Source organism: Quercus lobata, chromosome 2 (assembly GCF_001633185.2).
Source record: "Quercus lobata isolate SW786 chromosome 2, ValleyOak3.0 Primary Assembly, whole genome shotgun sequence".
Taxonomy (NCBI): Eukaryota; Viridiplantae; Streptophyta; class Magnoliopsida; order Fagales; family Fagaceae; genus Quercus; species Quercus lobata.
The window spans coordinates 37,277,283-37,304,020 of NC_044905.1; the positions used below are offsets into that span (position 1 = coordinate 37,277,283).

At 44.0% G+C, this 26,738-nt stretch overlaps 2 protein-coding genes across 2 annotated transcripts in view; both read left to right on the forward strand.

Moving 5' to 3' along the window:
- The first annotated feature begins 1,441 nt into the window (after nucleotides 1-1,441).
- On the forward strand, nucleotides 1,442-3,619 carry LOC115963925. Its single transcript, XM_031083171.1, has 2 exons — nucleotides 1,442-2,191; nucleotides 2,411-3,619. Exons 1-2 carry the CDS (start codon nucleotides 1,442-1,444, stop codon nucleotides 3,617-3,619), a joined length of 1,959 nt encoding a protein of 652 aa, XP_030939031.1.
- A 12,538-nt stretch (nucleotides 3,620-16,157) lies between these two features.
- Nucleotides 16,158-26,738, forward strand: part of LOC115963941 (dehydrogenase/reductase SDR family member 12-like) — a 16,448-nt gene continuing 5,867 nt past the window's right edge. The window contains exon 1 of the mRNA XM_031083194.1: nucleotides 16,158-16,201. Within this exon, the coding sequence (XP_030939054.1) occupies nucleotides 16,158-16,201 (44 nt within the window). The remainder of the gene's footprint in view (nucleotides 16,202-26,738) is intronic.

Genomic DNA, 26,738 nt, shown 5'->3' on the forward strand with positions numbered 1-26,738 from the left:
TTTTCTTTCATTTATTTTCTCCTTCTCGACTAACTATTTGCTTCCCTTCTATTTGCCTTCTTCGAATTCTTCCTCTCTCTTTTCTTCAACTTCCTTGATTCCTCTAATTGCAATCTCCTAATTTCTTTGAACTTCTCTTACATGCAATCTAATCTCACCCAAACAATGGCTGAAAGATAAGTAGATCTTCAAATTTCTATTTAAGCCATTAGGAGCACACCAAGCGCCAAGAAGACTCACCCGTACTCTTGTTTATACCTCATGCCACATATTTTTTGCTACAAGGACTGGATCAATATGCCCCCCCCCCCCCCCCCGCCTTCTCTCTCTTTCTCTCTCCTGCAATTTTTATATTTTATTGTTGTGGTTTTAGTATGTTTCAGTAAGCTTTGGTTATTATTCTAATTCATAACCAAAACCTTGGTTATCATTTTTTTTTCCAAATCTTAATTCCCTTCTCATAAATATTTCTTATCAAGCACCTTAAGAACCATTCTAACCCTTACACACTCGAAACCCTAGACCCTTTAATGGACCAAAATCTTTTAAGATTCCTAGGTACTCTTCCAAATAGAGTTCCTTTAATCTTGACCCTCCTTTTTATAATTGATAGAGAAGCGGAAAATAATCCATCTCCAGCTCGTCCAAATGGATCATCCAGAGCCTACAGCGCAGGTTGATCCAAGAGTTTATCCAGAAGAAGGAGAAACGTCCATGAATAATAGCACCACTCCATAAGTTAAGTCTCCCATGGACGACATGATCGTCCATGAGGTTCGTCCATGAGCAATCGTTAGATATCCTTGGACGACCAAACCGTCCTACACCAGACGGACGAAAGCTCAACACTTAGACTTTCGACTAAACCCGCAACTATCTCAACAAATACTTCGAATAAGTTAACTTCTATTAGCGGTTACAGTTTTATATCCGTTGAGGTAGTTAACTCCGGAGTTGTTGGTTTCCACAAATCTTGGGGAGGTTATTGGACAAATAACCGTCCCAGACTCCCTATATAAGGGACCGGTCTGAACCCGACAGCGGTAAGAATTTCTCAGACAATTTTTCAAAATACTTGGAACTACCTTCCCTACGAGACTAACTTCTCCATCGGAGGGGGTTCGACCGGTCTTCTCCGGTCTCCTCTTTGATTGTGTTTTGTTCCTTGCAGGCCTTCAACCGTTTCGATAGCCCACCAAAGCCAGGCCATCCACCTTACTGATTCGGAGCGATATCAGTTGGTGCCGTCTGTGGGAAACGAAGGTTGTTTTGCGACTTTCTTTTCCGCGACAAAGGGTTAGGATGGTCAGGACCAGATCGAGGGCTACTAGCCCTGGCCGTCAGGGAAGCAGAGGCGCTTCAAGTGATCCCCAGCGTGATCGCCAATGCACCAGTTATGCAGACGTCGTCCGTTTAGCATGTGCAATCCATGGTGGCTGCAATGGCGGAATTGACTCGCCAAAACCAGGAGTTAAGGAAGGAGATCAATCAGAGGAGACAGACACATGAGGAACACGCAGGACAGACACAAGGCCATGGTGATAGAGAGAATACTGAGATTGGAAGTCAGTTTAGAGGCACCACTTCACGGGCAGTGCCACACTTGAAAGAGGAGATGGACCAAATGAAGAAAGTCATGGAGGAGATGAAGGAGAACATGAGGAGAACGAATCCTATAGAAGATTTGGTCCACAGGACTGACTCTCCTTTTACGGCTTCCATCAATGGCCACCCTCTACCATCAAAGTTCAAACTGCCTTCCCTGGACTCGTATGATGGGACGCGTGATCCCTTTGATCACATTGCAACATTCAAGACAACAATGCACCTTCAAGGGGTCCTTGATGAAATCATGTGTCGAGCCTTCCCTACTACCCTTGAAGGCCCGGCACGAGTTTGGTTCAGTAAAATACCCCCAAGTTTCGTAAGTTCTTTCGAAGAATTGAGCAAATTGTTTGTTAACAATTTCATCGGGGGACAGAGGCACAAGCGCTCTTCGTCCAGCTTACTGACAATAGAACAAGGGGAGAACGAAAGCCTGCGGTCATTCATCACTCGCTTCAATAGAGAAGCCCTTAGTGTGGATGAGGTGGACGACAAGCTTCTACTGGCAGCCTTCCACAACGGGATTAATTCGGATTTATTTATACACAAGCTATATGAGAAGGAGCCTCAAACCATGGCCGAGCTCGTCCATTCGGCTCAGAACTTCATGAATGCAGAAGATGCAATCATAGCCAAGAAGAGGAAAAGAGCTGAGAAGATGGAAGCGCACCCGGCTCGACACTCAGAACAAGCCCCTCGTCCAAAGAAGGGACGGACGAAAGACAGGAAGGAACGAGATAACAGGAAGACAGGTCCCTTGGGAAGAAGCTAGAATTATACGCCCCTGAACGCTCCACTTGATCAGGTGCTCATGCAAATCAAAGACGATCCTTCTTTAAAATGGCCAGAGAAGATGAAAGGGGATCCCAATAAGCGCAATAAGAACAAATATTGTCACTTTCACAGGGACCATGGGCATGACACGGATGAGTGTTACGACCTAAAACAGCAAATTGAGAATCTTATCAGACAAGGAAAGTTGAGGCACTTCATTGGAAGGGATCGTAAAGATGAGAAGTTGAAAGGCAAAATAGAGGAATCATCCCGGCCCCCACTAGGAGAGATAAGGATTATCGTCGGAGGGAACTCGACGGGGCAATCTTCCAAGTCGAAGAAGACGTATCTCAAAGCGGTACAAAACGTCCAGCTCTCTGGACGATCACCAAGGACGAGATCAATGGACGATCCAACCATTTCCTTCACCGACGAAGATGCGGAGAGGATCCATCACCTGCATGACGATGCGATCGTCATTACACTGCTTATTGCAGATTATACGACCAGGAGAGTGTTAGTTGACAATGGAAGTTCAGCAAACATATTGTACTACCCCGCCTTCCAACAGATGAGGCTTGGACGGGATCAACTTCGTCCAGTCTGCTCGCCACTGATAGGGTTTGGAGGAATGAAGGTGCAGCCCGTGGGTACCATTACATTACCAGTTGTGGTAGGGTCATACCCGCAACAGATAACCAAGGAAGTCAATTTCCTCGTTGTAGATTGTGCCTCTTCATACAATGCCATTATTGGAAGACCCACTCTTAATAGTTGGAAGGCGATAACCTCTACCTACCATCTATTAGTCAAATTCCCTACGGAGTACGGGATAGGACAAGCACAAGGAGATCAGTTGGCAGCTAAAGAATGCTACTTAGCCATGATGGCCTTGGACGAACAGGTGCAGACAATGAGCATCGAGGAAAGAAGAGTTGTTGCAGAGCCCATGGAAGTATTGGAAGATGTTCTTCTACAGGAAGATGATCCCGAGAAATTCACCAGAATTGGAACAGGTATGAAGGAGAAGGCGAGAAAAGACTTCATCCAGTTCCTGAGAAAGAGTATCGACGTTTTTGCATGGAGTCAAGACGACATACCAGGAATCGACCCGAGTGTAATCACTCATCGATTGAATGTGTACCCCTTTTTTAAGCCTGTTCGTCAGAAGAAGAGGGTATTCCTTCCCGAGTGGGATAAGGCGATCAAGGAAGAGGTTCAGAAACTGACCACGGCATAGTTCATTAAAGAAGTCTATTACCCGGATTGGTTAGCCAATGTGGTTATGGTGAAGAAAGCTAATGGAAAGTGGAGAATGTGCGTAGACTTCACTGACTTGAACAAAGCATGTCCCAAGGATAGTTATCCTCTGCCACGCATTGATCAATTGGTGGACTCTACTGCTGGGCATCAGTTGCTGAGCTTCATGGACGCCTTCTCAGGATATAATCAGATCAAGATGGATGAAGCTGATCAGGAAAAAACTTCCTTCATTACCAGCCAAGGTTTGTTTTGCTACAAAGTGATGCCCTTCGGTTTGAAGAACGCAGGGGCAACTTATCAAAGGTTAGTGAATCACATGTTTCGTCCACAGATTGGACGGAATGTGGAGGTTTACGTCGACGACATGCTCGTGAAGAGCATAGACGAGGGAAGCCATCTAGACGACCTACAGGAAACCTTTGAAACACTTCGGCAATATAAGATGAAGTTGAACCCAAGCAAGTGTGCATTCGGAGTATCGTCGGGAAAGTTTTTGGGGTTCATGGTCTCGCAAAGAGGAATTGAGGCAAATCCGGACAAGATCCAGGCTATATTGAACATGGAGCCACCGAAGAGTATCAAGGAAGTCCAATCCCTCACAGGACGAGTTGCCGCTTTGAACAGGTTTGTTTCGAAAGCCACAGATAAGTGTTTACCTTTCTTTAAAGTCCTCAGGAAGGCATTTGAATGGACGGACGAATGCCAAAAGGCCTTCCAAGACCTGAAGGACTATCTCACAACTGCCCCATTGTTAAGTCCATCCATGCAAGGAGAAGAACTGTACCTATACTTAGCGGTATCCCCACACGCCGTAAGTTCAGCTTTAATCAGAGAAGAGGGGAAAATACAAAAACCGGTGTACTACATTAGCCGGGCACTCAGAGGAGCAGAGGGAAGGTATCCGCTCATGGAGAAATTGGCTTTTGCACTAATAACGGCTTCTAGGAAGTTAAGACATTACTTTCAAGTTCATGTCATCAATGTCATGACGGACCATCCGCTTAAGAAGGCAATGAACAAGCTGGAAGCCGCAGAACGACTGACTCAGTGGGCAGTTGAACTTAGTGAATTTGATATTCGGTATCAACCGAGAAATGCAATGAAGGCTCAAGCCCTAGCAGATTTCATCGCAGAGTTCACTCCAAGTTACGAAGACCTGGGGGAAGGAGAGTACAACAATAAATGGGTCGTCCATGTAGATGGATCATCTACATTATATGCTGGCGGAATAGGAGTTGTTTTGCAGTCGCCAGAAGGGGACAAATTGAAATACAAGGCCCGTTTGCAATACCAGACTACTAACAATGAAGTGGAGTATGAAGCCCTTTTAAAGGGGTTGGAACTGGCCAAATCCGTAGAAGCAGACTCAATACTTGTCCTGGGAGACTCTCAATTGGTCATAGGCCAAGTAAATGGGACATGTGAAGCCAAGGAAGACAGAATGAAGAAATATCTAAGGAAGGTAGTACGCCTTGTGAAGAAATTCAAAAAAGCAGATTTTGTTCAAATCCCAAGGGAAGAGAATGTGGAGGCAGATACTCTGGCGAAGGAAGCATCTGCGAATGAGGCGTTGGACGAAATGGATGATGTACACTACATGCCTAGTATAGACCTTCCAGAACTGATGCAGATAGAGGGAGAAGGAAATTGGATGACCCCAATAGTGTCGTACTTAAAGGACGGAAGGTTTTCAGAAGAGAAGGACGAAGCTAGGAAGCTTAGGGTCAAGTCAGCCAGGTATGTACTTATGGACGAGGTGTTATACAAGAGAGGTTTTTCCCAGCCTCTCTTAAGATGTTTGGCTCCGGACGAGGCAAATTACATGTTGAGGGAGGTTCACGAAGGAGCATGCGGAAACCATTCGGGAGCCAGATCACTCGTCCATAAAGTCATCTGTAGCAGATTCTATTGGCCAACCATCCAAGCTGATGCTAAAGCATATGTCAAAGTATGTGATCAATGTCAACGCTTCAGCAACATTCCCAGACAGCCAGCAAAATATCTCACACCAATGATGGCCCCTTGGCCTTTCGCGCAATGGGGACTAGACATTTTGGGGCCCTTTCCGACTGGAACTCAGCAAATGAAGTTTCTGGTGGTGGGAATAGATTACTTCACAAAATGGGTGGAAGCCGAACCCTTAGCCAAAATTACGCAGCAGAATGTAAAGAACTTCGTCTAGAAGAACATTGTATGTAGATTCGGAGTACCTAGAGTACTAGTGTCTGACAATGGACGATGACAACACACCTTTCAGAGAATTTTGTGAACAGCTTGGAATGAAGAACCATTACTCCTCACCCTCCCACCCACAGGCCAATGGCCAGGCAGAAGTAGCGAACCGATCCTTGCTGAAGATCATCAAGACTCGGCTCGAAGGGGCAAAGGGAATATGGCCGGATGAATTACCAGGTGTTTTATGAGCTTATAGAACGACAGCGAGAACTCCAACAGGAGAAACTCCTTTTAAACTAGCTTACGGAAGTGAGGCAGTTATACCAGCAGAAGTACACATGACGAGCCACAGGGTGAGGAAGTATCAAACTGAAGAAAACGAGGAACAGCTCCGTCTTAACCTTGACCTTATGGACGAGGTCAGGATGGATGCAGAACAGAGGATAGCGAGGTATAAAAATCTCATGGCAAGACAATATGACGCTATGGTGAAGCCTAGGCGTTTCAACATCGGGGATCTCATCTTGAAGAGGGTTACCTTGGCAACAAGAAACCCGGCCTACGGGAAACTTGGCCCAAATTGGGAAGGACCTTATAGGGTTATCAACTGCAAAAGGCAAGGATCCTACTATTTGGAAGCTTTGGATGGGCGGAGGCTGGAACACCCTTGGAATGTTGAGCACCTCAGGAAGTACCATCAATAAGTGCTGACTCTTCACCAGTGTCCTTGGACGAGATATCTGGACGAGCAGAAGTGTTTACTACTATCGAATGTTTTTAAGTATTTTAATAATCCCCTAGAAAGTACATTAGTGTTTTCACTTTTGTGCTATTCATGGACGAGTTGGTTTGTATTCTTAATTCAATAAGGCACTAGCTCATGAGCATGTGCCATGCCTGTGGACGAATGTTTACATAAGTTTGGATTTTCAAATATATATATATATATATATATATATTGTGTTTTCAAGTATATTATTGGAATCCTTATATGTTCATTCAGATTGATCCGCAAAAAAGAAAGTAAGCATGGACGAATGAAATCCTTGGACGCAAGGATATATCGTCCATAAGCCTTCCTCCAAAGGAAAGATGAAAAGGTACATCCGTCCAAAGCAAGAGACGAGATGAAACCTAAACTGAAAATGAAGCTAAGGTCCATCCGTCCAGAACATAGGACGAGATGAAACCTAAGCTAAAAATGAAGCTAAGGTCCATCCGTCCAGAACATAGGACGAGATGAAACCTAAGCTAAAAATAAAGCTAAGGTCCATCCGTCCAGAACATAGGACGAGATGAAACCTAAGCTAAAAATAAAGCAAAGTTTCATCCGTCCAGAACATAGGACGAGATGAAAACTAAGTTAAGGGCATACTCATCTAGACCTCAAGACGAGATGAATTCCCAGAAGTGTTCGTCCGAGACACAGACGAGCAAAGACTTCAAAACTAGCTTAACAATCCATTACATTGGACGAGAAATCACTGAAAAGTCTAATCATCAAGGACGACAAAATGATCGTCCATAATTTTGGAATGATGAAAAATCTAGCCAAAAGGAATCAATTTACTTTATCTTGGTGATGTAATAAAAATTCACCCCCATGCTCAAGACGAGGTGAACTGAATTCCTGGATGGACGAACCATACATAAAGCTGGAAACGTATATATTCAAACACAATGGAAGTAAAAATAGAAGTATTCATTTCTTTCATGAAATTCAAAGGGTGGACGACCAACGTCCAAAAACCCCTTTAGTTTTGAATATGAAAATGTATATAAAACTCGTCCACCATCTAGGATGAGACAATTGTACTTATATGGACTGGAATTAAAAAAAAAAAAAAACAAAACAAAACAAAGCCCAAAACAAGGGGCACTTCCAGATATAAGTAAAACAAATTTTAAATTGCAAATTATTTAGGCAAACTAGCCTTAGGGTCGTCCTGTGTGACTTCAGTGTTAGCGTCGTCCATGATGTTGACGTCCTCGGAACTCGTCTGCAACACGGAACTCTCTGTAGCAAGAGGAAGCTTAAAGGAGTTGAAGTCCAAATCAGGATACGCCTCTTTGGCGTCAGCACGGAAGTCTTCATAGCCAGCTGCATAATGACTGTCTAGACGATTCTCATACTCGTCATACTTCTTAAAGGCAGCGATTGCTTCCTCACGTGCCCTCTCCAAGGACGAGGTGAGCTCTGAAACTTGTCCCTCGAGATGGATGATGCGGGTATCCTTCTCTAAGTTGTCAGCTTTGAGCTCCTCCACTTCGTTCTTCAGCTTTGTCTCGCTTCCCAACAGACGATTAAAATCCTCGGTCAACCTAATGACCTCCCCCTTCTTGGACAAAATCTCATGGCTTAGCTCCTTAGCCTTATCCTTGGCCGTCTTAGCATCTGAAGCAAGCTCCTTGGCTTGACAGGTTGCTGTATTAAACTTTGACATAGCCTGCATTTGAACGAAAAAGAGTTAGACATTTCATTCAAGATAAAATGTTTATACACAAGGACGAGGAATAAACTTACCTTGAAAAGGTCATGGATGCCAGAGCGTTCAAACTCCTTCACTGACATGTTGTAACATTCGTTAACTTCATGCTCAATGACGATTCCTTTGAACGTCCTCCATGCGTAACCCTCGTCCAGAACCAAATTAGGTGGACGATCAGAGGACTCTGAAGGGCTTGGCTTGTGAGAAGCTTTGGGAGGAGGGGGAGGATCAGACTGGACAGGATGAACTGTTTGGACGGGCTCCACGTCCACCACAGGTTCGTCCAAGTTCACTGTTGGTGGTACGAACTTAGGAACCTTTGGAAGGGAAGTCTTACTTGAATTTTGCTTCTTGTGGCCACGACGACTGGGGAGGTCGTCCAGGTCCACAGTACTTGAGATTGGTTTAGACTTCCTCTTCCCAGCCTGGACGGAAGCCACTTTGACAGTAGGGGCAGCAACATCCTCGTCCCCGCTAGCCACTGTTTTCTCTCTGTTTTCCCTCATCGTGCTTATCCCTATGACGAGGAAAATTAATCAGAAAAAAAAAATAATAAATAAATAAATAAATAAAAAAGAAAGGAGAGCCGAAATAATAAAGTATAATGGACGACACTTACTTCGACGAGTGAGATCTTCGTGACTTAAGTTCTTAGCAGTTGGGACTGGACCAAGTCCCCAAGTTGCTAGACGACTAAAGGTAACTAAGTCGTGGAAAGTCCTTCCTGAAAAGGTGCGAACCACATCTATACGGTCCAAGAAAAACTTATCCAAGTGTGGACGAACGACAGCTGCATCACCAAGATAAAGGGTTAGACGATTGATAGATAAAAATTTCTTTCAAGGACAAACGGGATAAAATGGAAAGAAAAACATACCCTCAGGACGAAGACGACCTAGAGGGCTGGTAAAAGGTGGAAAGAGGGGATTACCCACATCAGCTGGGTCCCCAGCCCAATTTCCAGAAATAATAAAAAATTCTTTTTTCCAAAACCGGTCAGACGAACTACGGCCCTTTATTAAACTGTAATATGAACCTCTGGACGAGAACTGGTAGAACCCAGCAGACTTTTTGATCTCTAAGGGCTTATAACAGTAAAGGAACTCGTCCACTGTAATTGGACAGTCCCCTTCCAATGCCTCACGCCATAATACTTGCATGGCAACTATCGTCCTCCAACCATTGGGGTTGAGCTGGTTTGGCCCAATACCCAACCTTTGGAAGAGGTCTTTGCAGAAAGAGTTTAAGGGAAACCTAAGGCCAGCTAAAAGGTAAGAAGCGTATACCCCTAAGCCAGAGGAAGGGGAACAACACCATTCTCCAGCCTTGGGTAGACGAGGGTTAAGCTCTTTAGGGATTTGATATCTATCTACAAGAGTTTTTAACTTAGCACCGTCTAAGGTGGATGCTATCTCTGGGGCACAACTATAGATTACATCTTCTTCGTCCTCTTCCTCGTCTTGAGGAGGACTAGATGGCTGTCTGGACGAACTAGCCCCAGATCCAGAAGCCGCCCTACATCGTTGTTCCTGAAATTCCTCTAAGGGAATGCCAGGAACCCCAGACAAGTAATGCTCGTCTGAGGAATCACTACAGGACGAACTATCTACACTACCCTCACTCTCAGAAGAACCGTCCTGGTACTCGTCTATCTCTTTCTCTAAACTAGAAGATGAAGACAAGGTTGAAATGTAGAAGACTTAAAATGAGAGCCTAAAAAAAAAAAGAAAGAGGAAATACCTGATGAGACTAGGACGAGAGCTAGACAAGGAACTTGGACGAGTTGGCAGAAGAGAGAATGAGGAAAAAAGTGAGGGGCATGAAAGAGAATGCGCTATTTATAGGCCCCAGCAACAGGGTCAACGAAACGACACTCGCCACTCAGAGATTGACACGTGGCGATCCCTTTGGGAAACGAGATCGACACGACTGGCCAACCAACGGTTTCGTAACACGTGGCGTACGAAAAAGCGAAATTTTGTTAAAATCACAACAAAGTCCTGGACGACCCTTTGAATAAAGGGGCAACTAATAGAGAAGCGGAAAATAATCCATCTCCAGCTCGTCCAAATGGATCGTCCAGAGCCTACAGCGCAGGTTGATCTAAGAGTTTATCTAGAAGAAGGAGAAACGTCCATGAATAATAGCACCACTCCATAAGTTAAGTCTCCCATGGATGACATGATCGTCCATGAGGTTCGTCCATGAGCAATCGTTAGATATCCTTGGACGACCAAACCGTCCTACACCAGATGGACGAAAGCTCAACACTTAGACTTTCGACTAAACCCGCAACTATCTCAACAAATCCTTCGAATAAGTTAACTTCTATTAGCGGTTACAGTTTTATATCCGTTGAGGTAGTTAACTCCGGAGTTGTTGGTTTCCACAAATCCTGGGGAGGTTATTGGACAAATAACCGTCCCAGGCTCCCTATATAAGGGACCGGTCTAAACCCGACAGCGGTAAGAATTTCTCAGACAATTTTCTAAAATACTTGGAACAACCTTCCCTACAAGACTAACTTCTCCATCGGAGGGGGTTCGACCGGTCTTCTCCGGTCTCCTCTTTGATTGTGTTTTGTTCCTTGCAGGCCTTCAACCGTTTCGATAGCTCACCGAAGCCAGGCCATCCACCTTACTGATTCAGAGCGATATCAATAATAAATAATCCAAATAATGTTATGTCATCAATCCACTAACAGAACCCCTAAATAAATGAGTAGTTTTTAAATTTTCTTAAATTTTGCATTAACTTTATAAAGTAAAGTCCCAAAAAAAGAATTAATTCTAAAAAAAGACAACATAAAAAAAGCCACAATAAACAATGTTTCTCTTTGGCAAAGAATAATCAAGAAATAAGGGGAAGGGAGATGATGCAAACATTCATATCCTTTTCTCTCTCTCTTTCTTTAACTAAGCACCATAGACTTGTGAATTCTACTATTGGCATGGGCAAAATTGGCCCGTACAAAAACATTGAGGTCACCATGTGAAGTAGGGATGTCCACAAGTTGGGTTGGATCAGGTTTAGGCTCAACTTGCAACTGACCTAATGTGATTGGGTGGAGAAATAATAAACATGCCTCCAACCGCCACTAACCACGAGTCAAGTAGTTTTGTTTCAGGTGGACAACAGTTGGATTCGAGACCAATGAAGTAGCGGCAAAGAGGGGCGTCACCGGATATGGTCCAAACCTCGTCGGATCTTGACTAGATCTCGTCGGATCTTGACATATTTGACACTAAGAGAGAGGGAGGGCGAGCATTGAAAGGGATGACAATTTCTAGTGAGCTTGGATTTGGTCGGTTTGGTTTCCGTTAGGTTTCAAAGCCCAAAACCATCACTTGACTTGCACTCCTTAGTTTCTGATGTTGGAGATCTTCCATTGACCACCTATCTACTTGGATCGAGTTGGTTTTGGTTCAGGTGGCGTCGAGTCTGGCAGTTCCATTAGGTTACCAGTTACAAAATCTAAAACATGTTGTGAAACCTTGAGAGTGCCTTTTTCGTGACACTCAGGCCCAAGGATCCCGGGCCTGAATGAAAAGGAAGGATTTGGTGGACCGGGCCTTAACTCACTGCAGCTAACGAGCTGTTTAAGAATCAAGTGAATGCAGAGAATACTCCTGACAATATAAAGAAAAATGACAAACAAGGGTATCGAAGAGTGCCAAAAATTAATAACGTAAGTTCAGAAGGAAAGAAACAGGACTAGCAAGATGATATAAAAAAAAAGTGCTGTGGGGATCCTGGGAATTATGAAGCAGTGTTTCATTAATATATTATCTGTTTGATTACGGAAAGCTCACTAGGACGTGATACAAGGTCCAATCAAGCTCAAAAATTGCAGTCTTGAATGGCTATTTCAGCCTTCAAAACTTGCAAAGTTTGATTCTCGTTGAATCCGAGTATGTGCAATAGTGGCCTTTACAGGATACCAGGAAGCAATATTTGTTTTTCCCTTAGTATTTTTCTTTCTGCACAGATTTTTCTGATAGTTTTTCCCAGAGAATTTCTTCTTTCTTGTGTTTCTTTCTTTTTTTTCTCGCTGCCTTCTTCACAACCTATCCCCTCCTTTTATAATGGAGTTTTCTGGGCTTCCCGGGGAACCGTTGGTTCCCCTGTTTTGTTCTTTTGCAAACAGAGCATGTCCTGTCCCCATCGTCTCGGTAAGTCCCTTTTCCGTTTTCTCTCATTCTTTCCTTCTCTCGGTTCTGATTCTTTTGAAAGCTTCTGGTTGGCCTTCCTCTTCGGGACATGCTGAGGTATGCCCTTCTCGGCATCCCATTTCTAGCGTCTTCCTCTTTTCCCTTTTCTTTCCTATTTGGACGGAATCCTGTTCTGCCATTTTTGAAAGTCGTTTGTTATCGTTCTTCTTCCTTGTCCTGGTTCCCCGAGGCCTTTTCTGTCTGTGCCATGAGAGGTCGCTTGCGTTTTTGCTTTTATTTCTTGTTTTCTTCTTCTGTCTTCTTTCTATCGATCTGTCCCAGTCTTCCTTTTTCTTTATGCCTGAAGGGATCCGTGCTTATTGATGGTTCCTGAGGATCCTTGCTTCTTTATACTTTGTCGTGGTCTCTCTTTTTTTTTTTTTTCGGATGCTTCTTTCTTTTCTGGGCTTCAGGATCCTCTGGGCCTTTCTTTCATTCCCTCATGGGTCTTCCGTATCTATTACTTTGGGCTTAGCCTGAATTTTTCCTTTTGGGCTTGACTTGTTCTTCTTTTTTGGGCTTATTTCACTATGACCCTTTTTAGACCTCAACATTTAGCCCCCCGAGCTCGTGGGTTGCCTGAAGCCCACGCGTGAGTGATTTAGGTTTCCTAAGATTTTCGTGGTATCCCCTTTTCTCAACTTCTACTGAGTTCCCTTCCTTTTTACTTGGGATCCCGGCCCTTTTCTGCTGCTTTTAGTCACCTCCTTTTTGCGTGTCGCATTCCCTTGTAATTATTACTTTTTGCAGCTTCCTCTTTACACGGGACGTGGCAGTTGAGTATTTGAGGTAAAACTCCTCTACCCATTTTTCTCGTTTCCCGTTATTTCTCATTAATAACTGCTGATTAATCCCTTCTTCAAATTAAATTTTTTGGCAACTGGCGCGTCTTTCCATAAATTGTTTTCCCCAACTGCTATTTGCGCCTTTATTGTAGCCGTTTCATCTTATCATTTTGCTTCTCTGAGTCTTTCACTCTTTGTGTTTCTCTTTCTTTTTCTCTTCTTCTCTGTTACTCTGGTCTTCCTCCCTTTCGCACTTTCAATCTCTTTTCTTCTCATAGTACGTGTTGTTCCGATGGCTTCTTCTTCTTCTCGAAAGAGGAGAGAGCGTACTCCAGTCCTTCTGAGGGTGAAGGTTCTTCTGGTTCTGCTCCGAGTGATTCTCACGAGGTTACTGAACGTCCGGCCTTCCCTTTACGGGATCCTTGGTATTCTCTCAGTTTATTTTTTCCTCATATATCTCATGGTGAGGCTCTTCCATCCCCTCACGTTTGGATGTTTTCTGGCCAAGCGGGTTTCGCTGGTTCCGCCCAGGTTCCTGATCCTAGAGAGATTTTCGATCTCCAGATCAGACAAGGAATCCGAGAGGCGGTTCCTATTTTCTTTGATTTTGTTCCGGGAAAGATTCAAGGCTGGCCTATATGGGTAGACAAGGAACTGTCTGATGCTGAGTTTGTGGGTCGTTTGGAGCGCGCCGGTATCCTAAAGGCAGTGGCTATTTCCAGAAACCTTGAGGGCTTCAGAGACGCCAAAGGGCTCAGGCATCTGGTACGTCGTTGGTGCCCTTCCCTTCATACTTTTTTCTTTTCTACTGGTGAATTGACGATCACCTTGGAAGATGTGGTTAATAACTTCCTCCTCCCGGTGTTTGGTGAAGAGAGCCCCTTTGATATTAACCTTTCTGGTGAGGATCTCGTGGTAGAAGATAAATTGTTTGGTCATTTTGGTGGTCGCGCCGCCTCTTCTGGTGGTAAGCCGGCTAGGATGGGGAGATGGGTGATGACCCTCTCTCATGAGAAAGATAAGGAAGTGAGGTGGGCCGATTTTCTGGCTTTTTGGCTTAGTAAGTTTTTGTTTAGTGAGTTCCCTGGGTACGGAGTTAAGTCTTCATTTTTTCCGTTGGCAATCAAGTTGGCTCGAGGTACCCAGTATCCTTTGGCCCCTCTGTTTTTGGGTCATGTTTACTCTCAATTGGACCAGCTTCATGGAGATGAGACTGAGGGTGATTCTTGTTATGTGATCACTTCATCTCTTCACTGTGCTATTCTTCAGATTTTCATGTGGGACCGTTCTGCAGCTACTTTGGCCAAGTGCAGGAATTTGAAATTTGTGAAGGACAAGTTCCAAGGATCCCCCGACATAGTGAAGGGTCTTTGTGGCAATTCTACCGATGCCTTTCCCATTATTTTTCGTTGGATTAGCTTGAAAGGTGGTGGCCTCAATCTTGTGGAGTTGTTTGACCAAGCAGGGAGCTTACATTGGAGATCCCCTCGTGAGTTTGGTCCTGGCTTTGCGTGTGATTCTGTGTTGTCTTCTTTTTTATCTTCTACAGGTAATACCTTTGACTTGCACCGTGGTGATGAGGGCAGTCTGGCTTATCTTGCCTGCATTAGCCCCTCCTGGCTTCCTGTGCCTTCTTCAAGTGGCCCAAAATATACTCATTATTCAGCACACCGGGTGCTCCGACAATTTGGTTTTGACCAGGACATTCCTCCAGTTTTTAAGGATGTGGTGCCATCCCTTCCTTCCTTGGATCCTTTCCTGAGGCTGCAGGCCTTTTCTTATTGGTCACGGAGGAGCCCCCAATTTGCAGTGCCTAACTCCCAGAGAGGAGTCTTTGCTTCTAGTGGCTATACCAGTTATTGGAGAAGAGTACAAAAGTTTTTTGTTGATTATGTTGGCTCTGGTACAGTTCGGAAGCCCCGAATCCTAGCATTGTTTCTGCTCCGACATCCAATAGACGTTTATCCCTTCCTACTGTTGGGATTGTTTCTGCTGCTGCAAGCAGCAAGACTGGGTTTGCAGAGTGGCATGCCTCCAGGGGAGGTTGGGTGGCTTATGGACAGGATTTTCCTGAGACTTGGCTGGGTGATAGTCTCATCATTGGTGCTTCCTCTGGAGTGCCCATCAAAAAAGGTGCAACGGAGACAATAAGTGCTTCTACTGCTCCGAGTAAAGGTAAGGATGTCAGGCCGAAGAAAATGAAAGTTGCTGATGTTGGTGAAAGTACAGGGGGTGTGGAGATAGGCTCTGAGGCGAAAAGAAGGAAAACGGGGGCACACTTGGCATCTCAGGAAGGCAAGGATGTCAGGGAACCTTTGGTTTCAAGGACCCGGAAGAAGACCAAGGTAGAGTCTTCTTTTTCCCAGGTTCCTGTGACTGCTTCAGTCCATGGTTCTTTAGGATCCTCTGGTTTGGTATCCCAGCCTCCTTTAGGACCCTCTGGGCGTACTCGTAGTAAGCAAAAGACTTCCAGAGAATCTGTAGAGAAAGAGAGAAGGGCAAGACTTCTTTCCTTCTTCTCTCTTTTTTTTTTTATCTGTTCACCTTGTTGCACTTATTTCTATTTTGCTGACGAATGGTGATTTCCTTTGCAGTCCAAGCGCAAGTCTGATCACAAGAAGGGTAAGAGCCAATCTTCTGGAGACGACGTGGTATGTGTGTTCCCCCCCTTCTTTTGTTCTTTCCCTTTTGTTCTGACATTGTGTTGTTAGCATTTCCCGCTGTTGTGTTTTTTTTTTTTCACTTGGCACTGCCTTCTCCGCTTCTTCTTCCTTTAGGTGGAGGTATCCCCTCCTATGACTGACAAGGCTCTGGGGGAGGAAACTATCACAGCTCTTTCTGTTGTTTTTCCTGTTATGGGGGAGGAGCCCCCTACTGATGATCCAGCTGAGGAAACCGGGTAACCGATGCAAGGTTCCCAGGATTCTCAGGATCCCAAAGCTTCTAGGATCCCGTCATCTCAAAGTCCCCATCTTGAACGCACTCCTAGTCCTATCAGGACTGTGTTTCCTCAATCCTTGTCAGATAAAGGTGCTTTGGGAGACACTCCTTTATCCAAACAAACAGGTAAGCCTTGTTTCCTTGAAATAGCGTTATATTCTTATTTTCTTTTCCAGTTTTTTTTGAGTTCCTCCTTTTCTTTTTCCTTTTAGGTCAAACCAGTGAGAAATCCGCTCCCAGTGTTGCCTCTTCTTTAGAATCAGAAAGCTCAGAAGGTGAGTGCAAGCTGCTCCCATCGTGTTTCCTTTTCTTCCTCCCCTTTTTTTTTTCTTTCCCCTCCTCTTTTTTTTTTTTATATATGGCGAAGCCCCCTGCATCTATTCCTTCCTTTAGCCACTTTGCCATTGGTCCTTCACCTTTTCTTCAACCTGCCTTATGTTCCTTCCCAGAATCTTCGGGGAAGTCAGGAGATCAGGAAGAAGAGGCTCTGCCCCAAGAAGCTGGAACCGGTTTGTTCTTCTTTTCCCCCTTTTTTTTTAAAAGACTAAATCTGTTCTTCCTTTTCTTTTCTTTTTTTTTGAATATTGATACAGGCTTTGCAGGTTCTGAGCCCGTTATCCCTGAAGGAATTGTGAGACCTGTCCAAGTTGCTGACCTTCATTCAGAGCAAAAGGCTGCAAGTCCTCCTGTCTCTGCAAATGGTGACACAGTGATGGGGGATGCCTCGAAAATGGCTGCCTCAGATCTTGATTCGAGGCTTTCCTCTTTCCTGGCTCGCTTTGATCTCTTGGAATTCAACAGTCTGCCTGCCAGCCACTTCCATGTTTTTGGGTCTTCTTATGGCAGCTTCCTGCGCTTCTCTGTTCCTGTGGAAGGCCTGCCGCTGCTAGAAAGTCTGCTCAAGAGTCACGGGGATTTCACCAGTGGCTTTAGGGGAGGCGTTTTTCTAGGCAATATTTTGATGGAGTTGCTGTGTGTTGTGCTGATTTCCCTAAGGAATTCCTCTATAGATTCCTTGTCTGAAGAAAAGCTTCTGGAGTGGAGAGGGGTGGTGCAAGACCTTCTGGAGGCCAAGTTCAATTTGTCTTTTCTGCTGGATCACTTGCGTCTGCTGGCTCATATGCTGTTTCAGAGGCAATCATTCAAGAGTGTAGACACTGAGATAGCTGCTGCTGAGGAAGCTTTGGCTCATGCTCACAAGGTTTTACAAGACTTGAAGGTCAAGCGGCAGAGGATCCTTTCTACTTTGTCTGTGCCTGTTATTTCTCCGGATGCCTCCCTGTTGGCCGGCCTCATTCCTTAGCTTATTTTTTTTAGATTTACATAAACAATTTGGGGTTGTATAAGTTTTTTTTTGAACATTGCTCTACTCTTTGCTTTCTCTTTTTTTTTTGTTTTTCAAAACTGCTTCTCATTTCTTAGTATGTGAATCTGCCTTTTTTCTTTGGTATATTGCCTTTTATTTCCTATGACTCTTTTCTTTCCTGAGTCCTGGACCATGGTTTCCACAGGCTTCACTGTAAATTCTGGTCCAGGTACCCGGTAATCTATTATGCAAGTACTGAACTGGGTACACTGGTATCCTTTCCTATGTATATATTTTTTTTGAGATACGGTCCCAGTTCATGAACTTTGACAGGTTCCCCTTTTGCCAAGTGCTAGGCTAGGTATCCTAGATATTTTACTTTTATTCTGTGATCCTAGACCTATGCACTTGGGACTGTTAGTGGGATATCTGAAATTATTTGTGAGGTAGATCCTGGGCCATATGTAAAAGGGTATTACATACTCTCTTTTTTCCTTGACTCAGGTATCCTTCCTTAAATCTATCCAAATTTGGTCTTTGTAGTATTTAAAGAAAAACTTAAATGTTGAAGAAACAGGAACTTCATTAAAACATGGTCATTTTTAAAGGAACAAAGAAAAAGTCTTTTGGTGCAGTATTGACCACAAAGTGTCAATCTATCACATGTTCCTGAACAAAATTATCTTAGACCAGAATTTATGCTAAAGGCTGAAAAAAAAATAAAAATAAAATAAAAAAAAAATAAAAAAATAAAAAAATAAAAAAAAGAACTTAGCAGATAGTGAAGCTGGTAAAAGGACCCTGAGGTACCGGGATCCCCTTGTCTTTATGCATAGTATTGCTTCAACTATTTCCCGTTTATGGGCTCTATCAGGACTGTTCCATCTTCTTTGGCAAGGTAATAATACCCACTCTCATGAGCTACATTGATGATGTAGGGTCCTTCCCATTTTGGGGTGAACTTGGAAGGCCCTGGCAGGTTCTTCCTCACGTGCTCCGCCATCCTTAGTACTAATTACCCTTTAATGAACACTCTTGGGCGTACTGCTTGCGCATATGCTCTGGTCATTCTTTGCTGGTATCTCTGGCTCCTTTTCTTGGCCAGCTCTCTTTCTTCTTCTACTCCTTCCAGATCTGCTAGCCTCTTTTCATTGCTTGCGTCCTCACTCTCTCCTTGATTTTCCTCCAGAACTACCCTTGGTGTAGGAATGACTAACTCCACAGGGCTGATGGCTTCTGTTCCATAAACCAGGAAGAATGGGGAGAATCCTGTGGCTGTCTTTACAGAGCTTCTACATGCCCAAAGCACATCTGCCAGATGGTCACTCCATTTTCCTCCATACTCATGCTTCATTTTCTTAAAAATTTTCAATATTACCCTATTAGTAGCTTCAGCTTGGCCGTTTTCTTGTGGGTAGTATGGGGTAGATCTTCCATGCTTGATGTGGTATGCTTCAGTTAATCCCTTCATATCTTTGTTTATGAATGGGGTTCCATTGTCGCTGATCAATCTTCTGGGGATCCCGAACCTTGTAATGATGTGGTCTCGAATGAAATTTGCTACAGCCGCTCCAGTAGCTTTTTTCAAAGGGATGGCATCTACCCATTTTGTAAAGTACTCCGTGGCTGCCAGGATCCATATATAACCATTGGATGGAGGGTTTATAGGCTCTATGAGATCAAGCCCCCAAGTATGAAAAGGCCATGGCGTCGTCATATCCTGTAGGACATTTGGATGAGTGTGAATTGCGTCTCCCAGGATTTGGCAAGCATGACATGTTTTGACCAGCTCCTCAGAGTCTCTTTTCATCGTTGGCCAGTAATATCCCAACAATAGTAACTGCTTGTACAGCCTTCTCTTCCCTGGGTGACTTCCACAATCTCCAGAGTGTACCTCTCTGACTACTTCTCTAGCTTCCTTTGGTCCCAGGCATCTAAGGGGATCCCCATGGTATCCCTTTTTGAATAAGATGTTATTCTGTAGGAAATACCTGCACGCTAGCTTTTTGAGCTTGTGGGCGAGTTCCCTGTCGGTTGGCAGGATCCCCTGAGCCAGGTATCCTATGAAAGGAACCCGCCAATCTTCTGCAATAAACACCACGTAGCTTTCTTCTTTATCAATTGCCAAATGACATTCCTGGCATTTCCCCTGTATGATTGCTGCTTCCTTGTCCATATCTGGCCAGTAATACCCCATGCGTTGCATCCTTCTGTATAGGCTGACCTTTTCCGCAACTCCACATGCTTGGGCGTGTAATTCTTCTAGTTTCGACTTTCCTTCCTTCTCGGTGATACATCTGGACAGTATTCCTCCTGGCAGTCTTCTATACAATTCTCCTTCTATCTGGGTGTAATCCATTAGTTCTTTGATGTTCCCTCTAGGGCCTACCTCTTTCATCTTTTCTTTGACTTCGTCCCTCCAGTCCCATTGTTTGGATTCTCCGGGGTACATCCCTTGGAGGATCCTTACAATGGAATGTTCCTGCCTCCCTATTTTTATCAACGTATCCCTCCCATCAAATGGTATTTGGGATCCCAGGGTGGCGAGCACATCAGCAAACCTGTTTTCACTTCTTTGAGTGTATTCTATGCTGAAAGTTTGAAATTCCATCTCCAACCTTTGTGCCCAAGTCCTGTAGGCTGCTAAGCTTTGTTCCCGTAATGCAAAGTCACCTTTCACTTGGGAGACTACAAGATTGGAATCTCCCAATACTCTCATATGTTTCACTCCTATGCTGAGTGCTATAGTCAACCCAGTTAAGTATGCCTCATATTCAGCTGCATTATTAGAGCATGAGAAACCAAGCTTGAAAGACAGGGGTATGATATCCCCATTTTCACAGCTTAGTACAATTCCTACCCCATTTGAAGTTGCTGTAGCTGAACCGTCAAACCTCATGGTCCATTTCTTCCCTAGGATCTCCATCACTGCTACCTCACCAGGGATTTCTTCGCTCAGCGGGCCTTCTTCCTTTCCTGGGAATTGAGCTAGCAAATCTGCTATGGCCTGGCTCTTGACAGCCTTGGGAGTTCTTATACCTATATCATATTGTGAGAGCAACACTAGCCATTGTGCTATCCTTCCTGTGAGAAGGGGCTGGTACAGGAGTGCTTTTATGGGGTGGGACTTAGTTACCAAGAGGATTTGGTGAGCTGAGAAGTACCTCTTCAACCTCTGGGATGCATAAATGATCACTAGGCAGGCTTTCTCTATTCTGGGGTACCTGGTCTCGGTATCCTTGAGTGTTCTGCTTACATAATATATGGGCTGCTCATTTCCTTGGTTATCTTCTTGTGCCAGCAAAGCTCCTATTGCCTGAGAGTTTGATGCTAAGTATAGCAACAGAGGTCGCCCATGTACTGGTGCCTGGAGGGTGGGTAGATGATTCATAATGCCCTGAATTCTTTGAAAAGCTTCCTGCTGCTCCGTCCCCCAGGTAAATTCATTCCCCTTTTTCAATAGTTTGGATAGGCCTGCTGTAGCTGAGGCTAAACCAGGCACAAACCTCCTAATATAGGAGACCCTTCCCAAGAAGCTTTTGAGTTCCCTAACAGTAGTTGGTCTTCTCATCGTGGCAATAGCTGTGGCCTTGGCTGGATCCACGCTTATGCCTTTGTGATGTACCAGGAACCCAAAGAACTTTCCAGCAGACACTCCAAAGGTGCACTTCATGGGGTTTATACGTAACTTGTACTTCCTGCATCTTTCAAAGACTTGCTCAAGTACTTGGAAATGTCCTGTTCTGGTTTTTGACTTGACCACAATATCATCTACATAATCTTCTATCTCCTTATGCATCATGTCATGGAAAATGGCTGTCATGGTCCGCTGATACGTAGCACCCGCATTTTTGAGGCCAAAGGGCATTACAGTGTAGTAAAAGTTCCCAATCGGAGTTCTGAATGCCGTCTTCTCTGCATCTTTGGCTGCCATGCGGATTTGGTTGTATCCACTGTACCCATCCATAAATGAGAACATTGAGTTTCCTGCAGCTGAATCTATAAGGAGGTCGATATTGGGCAAGGGGAACTCATCTTTAGGACATGCCTTGTTCAAGTTGCGAAAGTCTACACAGCAACGGATCTGACCATTTTTCTTCTTCACAGGTACAATGTTGGAAAGCCATTTTGGGTGTTGGATGGGTTTGATAAAACCAGCTGTTAGCAATTTCTTGACCTCTTGAACTATTTAAGCTTCTACCTCAGTGTGGAAGACCCTAGCTGGTTGGACTACTGGCCTCATCCCTGGGTCCACATTAAGAGAATGGACTACCAACTCTGGGTCTAGACCAGGCATCTCATCATAGGTCCATGCAAACACATCTCTGTATTTTTGAAGTAAGGTTACCAGTTGTTCTCTTTCTTGAACCACCAATTGACTGCTAATGAAGACAGGTTTTCGGGATCCTGGTTCTGTCCCCAAGTCTATTTCCTTTAATTCTTCCTCAGGCTGAATCTGGGCCTCCTTAACTGGCTCTTCTGGGATTTCTTCTTGGGCCATCATGCAGCTTGGTAGTCCGGAACCTTCCTGCACAATGTATTCGGGTCCCGCGCACCTTCACAAACGATAGATTAGCCTTCCCCCAGGTTCCCGCACCACCACACATTCTCGGGATCCTGAAGAGCTGGGCTCTCTCTTTTGTCTTTTCCTTTCTAGAAGGTTCCTTAGATCACGGGTGCCCCTCCCTCCTTCTTCTTCTTCTAGGATAGGTGCCCCTGGGGTCCCCGAGGCGGGGTTCTCATCATCTGGCCCCAACTCATCGTAAAACATTGTTTCTGCAAAGTTCACTTCTCCCTGGCTGAAAGGATTATGGTTGGCAGGGATCCTTATGGGCCTCCCATTCAGTCTCCCTTTAATGCATTGATGGAACGTGGATGGAATAAGGCGATATTTATGAAGCCATGGGCGTCCCAGCAACATGTGATAAGAAACTTCTGCATTAATCACATGAAACCTTGTCAGAGCTACTATTGGCCCCACCCTTAAGGCTAACTGCACGTATCCTTCTGTTGATTCTACCGATCCTCCAAATCCTGTTATTTCTATGGGAGCCCTCAGGATCCTTCTGTCAACTAAGCCAACAGCTTCCAGGGTACTTAAGGCTATGAGGTTGAGTGATGCCCCCGTATCCACCAGTGCTCTTCTGACTTGAATGCTGTTTATGGTGGCCATGAGATAAAGGGGTCTACGGTGGTCTGGGTGCTCAATCTCCATGTCTTCATCAGTGAAGGTTATTGCATTGGTTGTTTCCAGGAAAGCTCGACTAGCATGTGACTTAGCTGTAAAGCATTCCATCCCTGAATCTGCTGCTATGCTCATGAGAGACTCTGTGGCCACCCTTCTTGCTTTTGGTCCGAATCCTAATTGATTGAATAGTGACCTGAACTTAGAATTCTTCTGGAGGGTTCTGACTGTGCTCGGGTGGAAGGATCCTTCAGATTCTCCTGCTTCTACTGGGTTCCCATGTATTACTACTGCTACCACCCCTTTTCCTTTGTGGTTAGGCAAGGGGTTCCTTTGCACTTCTGGCTCCTTCTGAGTGAGCTCCAAGGTTCCTTCTCTCAACTTTTTGTGGAAGAGTCTGCGAAGGGTCCAGCAATCCTTGGTGGAGTGCTTCACATAATTATGGATTCTGCAAAATAAAGGATTCTTCCTTTCTTCTTCAGTTGGTGGCCTGGACACAGTGAATGGCTTGACAACCCCATCTCCAATCCATTTGTCTAGGACATGGCTTAACTCCTCAGCTGTACATGGGATCACTGGTGGTTCCTCAAACACCTTCCCATCTGGTCTCTTCCTTTTCTCTCCTGCTGATGCTGTCATAGCTTGGGACGCGGGCAGCCTTTTTGTTCTCATGGTTTGCGCCGTCCTTCTGGTTCTCTGTAGCAGGTCAGCAAACTGTGTGATACATAAATTTTCAAGGTTGAGCCTGTAATCAAAAAGCATGTTGGCTATACAGGTTTCTACGAGCTCCTTTTCTTCATGGTCTCCATAGCAATCTAGGGACACATCTTCGAATCTTTTAATGAATTGAACAGGATCTTCTCCAGGTCTCTGCCTCACCATTTGCAGGTTCTGGAAAGTGATTTTGTCTTCACCAGGGTAATATTTGGAGCAGAATTTTTCCATCATCTCATCCCAGGTCTTGATGGACCCGGGTCTCAGCGTGGTGTACCAAGTGTATGCCCTATCCACTAAGGATTTGGCAAATTCCCTTAGACATAATTCTTTGTCTCCTGCATAGGGGCCCATAGTGTGGACAAACCTACTCACATGTTCCACGGTACTTCCATTCCTTCCATCGAAAGGATGGAACTTTGGGGTTCATACCCCTTAGGGTATGGTTTGCCAAGAAGTTTTGGAGGGAACGGAGGATCCCGAGAGAATTGCTTGGGGATCCCTAAGAGTTTTTCCCTTTCTTGCTCTAGGAGGGCATTGACGTTTGTCAGTGTCAAGTACTGAGGGTTGGCTCTTCCTCCCACTGCTGACCCTCCTTCTGGCTGCGTCCCATCTTGGTGGCCAGTAGGGGGAATATTGTCTCTGATTTCCTGTGTCTTGCTTTCTTTGAGAAGACGAACTTCTTACTCCAGATCCTTTAACATTGTTGTCATCCTGGCCATTAGGTCTGGTTCCTGCCTTGCGTGTCTTTGTTCTGACACAACCTCCTGTTCTACCAAGGATATCCCACCTCCTTGCCTGGAGACTTCCTCGTTTTCTCCTACGGGCTCAGAGGCCGTAGGTGGCACATTAGTTTCTTTGCTGTTTCTTTGTCTTAGAGGCATTCTCTGTGAAGGGGTTGCTTCTTCCTTCTTCTTTGCCCAGTCCCCAGCGGAGTCGCCAAAATGTGAGAGTGCCTTTTTCGTGACACTCAGGCCCAAGGATCTCGGGCCTGAATGAAAAGGAAGGATTTGGTGGACCGGACCTTGATTCACCGCAGCTAATGAGCTGTTTAAGAATCAAGTGAATGCAGAGAATACTCCTAATAATATAAAGAAAAATGACAAATAAAGATATCGAAGAGTGCCAAAAATTAACAACGTAAGTTCAGAAGGAAAGAAACAGGATTAGCAAGACGATAAAAAAAAAAAGTGCTGTGGGGATCTTGGGAATTACGAAGCAGTATTTCATTAATACATTTTGATTACAGAAATCTCACTAGGACGTGATACAAGGTCCAATCAAGCTCAAAAATTGCAGTCTTGAATGGCTATTTCAGCCTTCAAAACTTGCAAAGTTTGATTCTCGTTGAATCCAAGTATGTGCAATAGTGGCCTTTACAGGATACCGGGAAGCAATATTTGTTTTTCCCTTAGTATTTTTCTTTCTGCACAGATTTTTCTGATAGTTTTTCCTAGAGAATTTTTTCTTTCTTGTGTTTCTTTGTTTTTTTTTCTCGCTGCCTTCTTCACAACCCATCCCCTCCTTTTATAATGGAGTTTTCTGGGCTTCCCGGGGAACCGTTGGTTCCCCTGTTTTGTTCTTTTGCAAACAGAGCATGTCCTGTCCCCATCGTCTCGGTAAATCCCTTTTCCGTTTTCTCTCATTCTTTCCTTCTCTTGGTTCTGATTCTTTTGAAAGCTTCTGGTTGGCCATCCTCTTCGGGACGTGCTGAGGTATGCCCTTCTCGGCATCCCCATTTCTGGTGTCTTCCTCTTTTCCCTTTCATTTCCTATTTGGGCGGAATCCTGTTCTGCCATTTTTGAAAGTCGTTTGTTATCATTCTTCTTCCCTGTCCTGGTTCCCCGAGGCCTTTTCTGTCTGTGCCATGAGAGGTCGCTCGCGTTTTTTGCTTTTATTTCTTGTTTTCTTCTTCTGTCTTCTTTCTATCGATCTGTCCCAGTCTTCCTTTTTCTTTGTGCCTGAAGGGATCCATGCTTATTGATGGTTCCTGAGGATCCTTACTTCTTTGTACTCTGCCGTGGTCTCTTTTTTGGATGCTTATTTCTTTTCTGGGCTTCAGGATCCTCTGGGCCTTTCTTTTATTCCCCCATGGGTCTTCCGTATCTATTGCTTTGGGCTTAGCCTGAATTTTTCCTTTTGGGCTTGACTTGTTATTCTGTTTTGGGCTTATTTTATTATGACCCTTTCTTAGATCTCAACAAACGTGTAACCATTTTGTCCTATTCCTACCATCTAAGAACATATCCTCTCTTATAAGTTGATGATGCCAAGTTTTAACATATCCTCTCCTTTTTTTTTTTCTTTTTTTTTCCCCCCAAAGAAATAAAAGGACTTTAAAGACATGTCCAATTTGTTAAAATGCAAGTGCTTCAAGCCATAAAAAGATTTAATGAAAATTGCAACTCCATGAATTGAATTTGCTAATGGTATTAACTATTGGCTATTAATGCGATTATTAAGCCGTACCACATTGAACATGTTTCTTTATCAAAATATATAAACAAACTAACCTTACAAAAGCTGAACTTTATAAGCTAAAATCTATACCGTGAGTTGTAGATCTTGAATGCTATATCGTGCATTTAGGGCTTCCTACATCTGGAGAGAGAGTTTGCAGAAACCAAAGAAAATCTCTCTATAGCTTAAGAAACACAATATACTAAAATCAAAGAGAGAAAATTTTCGGAGGACAAAATATTATAGATAATTTAAAAGAATTTTGATTTAATTCCTGAACACTGCAACTCCATAAAATTCATACTAATAATAATATTTTATGATAGTGCAGTTAGAATTTTGGTTTAATTCTTGAACACTGAATTGGAAATTGATTATATGAGTATTCAATGGTGAACAAAGTACTATGTATTAATTAATATATAAACAAAACTAACCTTACAAAAGCTGAACTTTATAAGCTAAAATGTATACCGTGCATTGTAGATCTTGAATGCTATACCGTGCGTTTAGAGCTTCCTGCATCTGGAGAGAGAGAGTTTGCAGAAACCGTGACTTTATATTTCTTAACTTGAGAGGGGTAAGGTTGCTAGGATTTTGAGTAGTTATAATATTTTTATTTTGAGAGTTTGCAGAAACCGTGGTTTTATATTTCTTAACTTGAGAGAGGAGTAAGGTTGCTAGGGTTTTGAGGAGTTAGCTTTATATTTCTTAACTTGAGAGAGGGATAAGGTTGCTAGGGTTTTGAGGAGTTATAATATTTTTGTTTTTATTTTTTTAAATATTGTGTTGACGTGGAAAATTGTGGTGCCTGTAAAGGCTTCGGTTTTA

Coding starts and splice junctions, on each gene's coding strand:
- LOC115963925 (XM_031083171.1), top strand. CDS start 1,442: ATGGCGGAATTGACTCGCCAAAACCAGGAGTTAAGGAAGGAGATCAAT. Junction 2,192..2,410: donor CTCAAACCATGGCCGAGCTC/GTCCATTCGGCT, acceptor CCACTTGATCAG/GTGCTCATGCAAATCAAAGA.